The 3,338-nt window shown below is 44.6% G+C and overlaps 1 protein-coding gene across 1 annotated transcript in view; it reads left to right on the top strand.

The window, feature by feature from the left end:
• Nucleotides 1-2,782, top strand: part of LOC311355692 (uncharacterized protein) — a 5,303-nt gene extending 2,521 nt beyond the window's left edge. Inside the window, exons 3-6 of the mRNA XM_084475500.1 lie at nucleotides 190-258; nucleotides 684-738; nucleotides 925-961; nucleotides 2,328-2,782. Of these exons, the coding sequence (XP_084331626.1) occupies nucleotides 190-258; nucleotides 684-738; nucleotides 925-961; nucleotides 2,328-2,349 (183 nt within the window). The 3' untranslated portion in view covers nucleotides 2,350-2,782. The remainder of the gene's footprint in view (nucleotides 1-189; nucleotides 259-683; nucleotides 739-924; nucleotides 962-2,327) is intronic.
• The last annotated feature ends 556 nt before the right edge of the window (nucleotides 2,783-3,338 follow it).

Here is a 3,338-nt window from a genome sequence, read left to right as displayed (position 1 = left end):
GTTAACTGTAAGCAGGCATCCAACTCCATACCCTAGTAATAATGTGTTGTTCATTTCTCAAAACTTGTACTGTACAACTTGAAGCTGTTGTGTACCTTTGTGTGTGTGTACCAGTGCCAAAACGACACTGTAAAGAACAATACAGTGAAAGGAAGTGAATTGTAATGATGTGTTTCCTTCATTCTTCAGCACTGTGACGGCTGTGAGAGCTGTCCTTGTGAAGAGGGAGACGCTTCAGACCACTGCCAACACTGCGCTGTACGTACAGAACCAGAGGAACCATTAACCACCAGCGATACCTAGCCAGGAACACTCAACAGGTCCTCCTGTAGAAGGTTCAGGAGAGAGGAACGTTTAAGGAGTTCCCTAGCCGAAAGCTCCTGGGTTATAACCATAACATCTGCAATCCAACCTGTAGCCAAGTAGCAAACCCCTTATTTTAGCCTGTGTAATTCGGCTGTGAGCCTGTGAGATTCAGGGTGCCCTGATAAGCCCTAACCCTTACCTGCTCCTTAATGTCAGTATCTGATATTCATACTGGCTCTAAGTAACTTTCTTACTGTAGCTATTGAAGGTGTTCCCCCACACAGGCTTATACTTTCAGACAGAGGTTTTATTATTTGTGTTTATGAGTTACGGGCAGGCGGTGGCCACTGGGATCCTGACTGTGATGTGTTTTCCAGGGATGTGTGTACTGTCCTCTCTGTCCACTGGTCTGTGAAACCATCTGCACACCAGGTAACGCCTTCAACCCTGCAGCCAACACCAGACATAGAACACACCAGCAGAACGAACATACCAGCAGAAGATAGAACATACCACATAGAACATACCAGCAGAACAAATAACCTACCAGCAGAACAAATAACCTACTAACAGAACATAGAACATACTAGCAGAACACTGACCCCTCCTCTCTTTCAGGTGGACTCATCGATGAGATCTCTGGTTCCTTCTACCAGTAAGACCTTATTCTTTTCTCTGAAACTCTAAAACATATTTAATTCACAAATATAGATAACATATATAACATACAGATTGAATGACAGGCGAGACAGTGTTTGTGCTGTTTATGAAACGTATTTCTTAAGCTTTGGTGGACACAGGGAGCTGCCCAGTACCAGGCCCGACGATTGCCATAGGCGACCTAGGCGCCAAAATGTGTTGGGGGCGCCCACTAGTGGCGCCCTTAAAGAGCGGACGGACCCCCCCCCCCCCCCCCCTTTCAACAATCGCTTGACAGGGGGGAGCTCGGAGTAGGTCTCACCTAGGGCGCAATTCAGTGTAGAACCGGCCCTGCCCAGTACATCCATAGTCTTCTACTGGTGGACACTGGGAACTGCCCAGTACATACATAGCCTTCTACTGGTGGGCACTGAGATTTGGGCACTGTGGTCTCTATTTATAAATGTCCTTGTAATCCAATAGGCCAAACCAGCCAATATCCCAGTATGTGGTCAGGACTTGACCTTGAGCGGTCAGGACACCTGTTTAAAGTCATGGGTTACAATAGACATCATGTATCGTCATATCTTATATCTTATCAAATCAAATCCAAATGTCTTTCACGGTTCTTTCAAGGTAAGGCCTAAGCTTCAGAAAATACAATTGGGAGAAACAAAAATACAACACGTAATCAATGATTGCAATCAATTAATAAAATAAGATAGATAAAGTCAAAGCAGGGAAGGAAAAAAACGATATAAAGGTTGAAAATCGTTTTTAAATGAGTCTGTGCTGAAAGATGCCTTAAAGGTTCCCTGACACCAGGGGTAGAGCCAGGGATCCAGTGTCTGCCAGGAACAGAACTTAGAAGCATATTCAAGGAAGTCAAATAAAATATCTAATCGATTCTACCGTGGAGCGGGACGGAGCCGGTGTGGGGAAATAAGACACAAGCTGACCTCAGTGATATTCCTAACAAGTGCATTCAGGGCATTTTCAAAACCAAAACCAAGATTATATCAGAGATTTGATCGTCTGTGACAAAGATCTCTGCTCTGTGTCTGCTTTGTATTGTCTTCTCTTTGCTAGGACTTGGTTCTTATCTGGGCAAGGCTGTAGGAAAGTCAGGGCCATCCAAACATTGATGTCAGTAATAGCTTACGGTTTACCAGGGGGTCAGAGAGGTGGGCTTCTGACATAACCGACACATGCAGTGGTGGGAGATCTACGTCACTGGGAGAATGTATTCTAAGTTTGTGGACGATAGGCCTATTACTGGGAGCAAACACATGTATATGTCTATTTACTTGTATTGTTCATATCGTATCGTAGTCGAGTATGTTTGTCTAAAAACAATATCGACATATGTGCTCTCTTGACAGGACCATCTCGTCGCTGCTCTGAGGAGCCCGTCCTGGCTGTCTTTGGCGCCCCCGTGTGGACGGATCGGGAACACAGAGCGGAGAGGCTCCTCTCAGATCAACAGGTGGCCTGTTCTGCTCGTCGGAAGAGCCTGACGTCAACGAGAAGAATATTCAGCGGGGCGCACAGACGTCTTGAATTTGTTATTTTTTAACTTGCACACAACAAATGCTGTTTCTAACAACGAGACTGTTTTCTTAAGAAAAACGGAGAGAAAACGTGGATGGCGATGGGATTGTAGATTTTTCTTGGTGCTTAGTGAGGAATGTAGTCGGCCTAATGCCGCTCCCGTCAAACAAAGATCTATAACTCGTCATGGGACAGGAGACCAGCCAGTGCACAGCGAAGGGGGCAGTAAAGTGTCACTAACCTGCACTTTTAAACCTGAAACCTGTCATGACAAACATTCTCTCATTGCATGCCATTAAAAAGTACATGTTATCTGGAAGAGGCGTGCAAAAGACTGATGATTATCAGACACATTGAGACACGGGCTGAATTGAGTCTGATTATCTCCCGGCGCGCCCGCGTGTCAGATATGTGTGTGTGTGTGTGTGTGTGTGTGTGTGTGTGTGTGTGTGTGTGTGTGTGTGTGGTGGGACCATACCCAGGTCCTGTGAGCTTTGAGTTTCTGTGTGTATGTTTCTGGATCACACACACACTCACATCAACGCCTCGAAATGCCAACGTCTCATTGTTATGGCGCCGACGGCGTTTACGATAACGTCCTTCATCATCATAATGATGTGATGACGTCAGGTGTTAGACGAGACGTGGGTTCAGGCCGACAGCCACATTTCTATTTATTTTCTACTTCTTCAAATATCGTCAAATATACACCAAAAACATGGTCGACGTTTATAATACAAATAAATAATTGAATAGATCTACATTAATACATAACATTTTAAAAAAAAACTTTCAAGTGTGAAATATTTTTCATTCACACGTATGGATCTTGACTAATTCAG

Source organism: Micromesistius poutassou (assembly GCF_964030765.1).
Source record: "Micromesistius poutassou genome assembly, chromosome: 11".
Lineage (NCBI taxonomy): Eukaryota > Metazoa > Chordata > Actinopteri > Gadiformes > Gadidae > Micromesistius > Micromesistius poutassou.
This window is presented reverse-complemented; position numbering and strand designations above follow the sequence as displayed.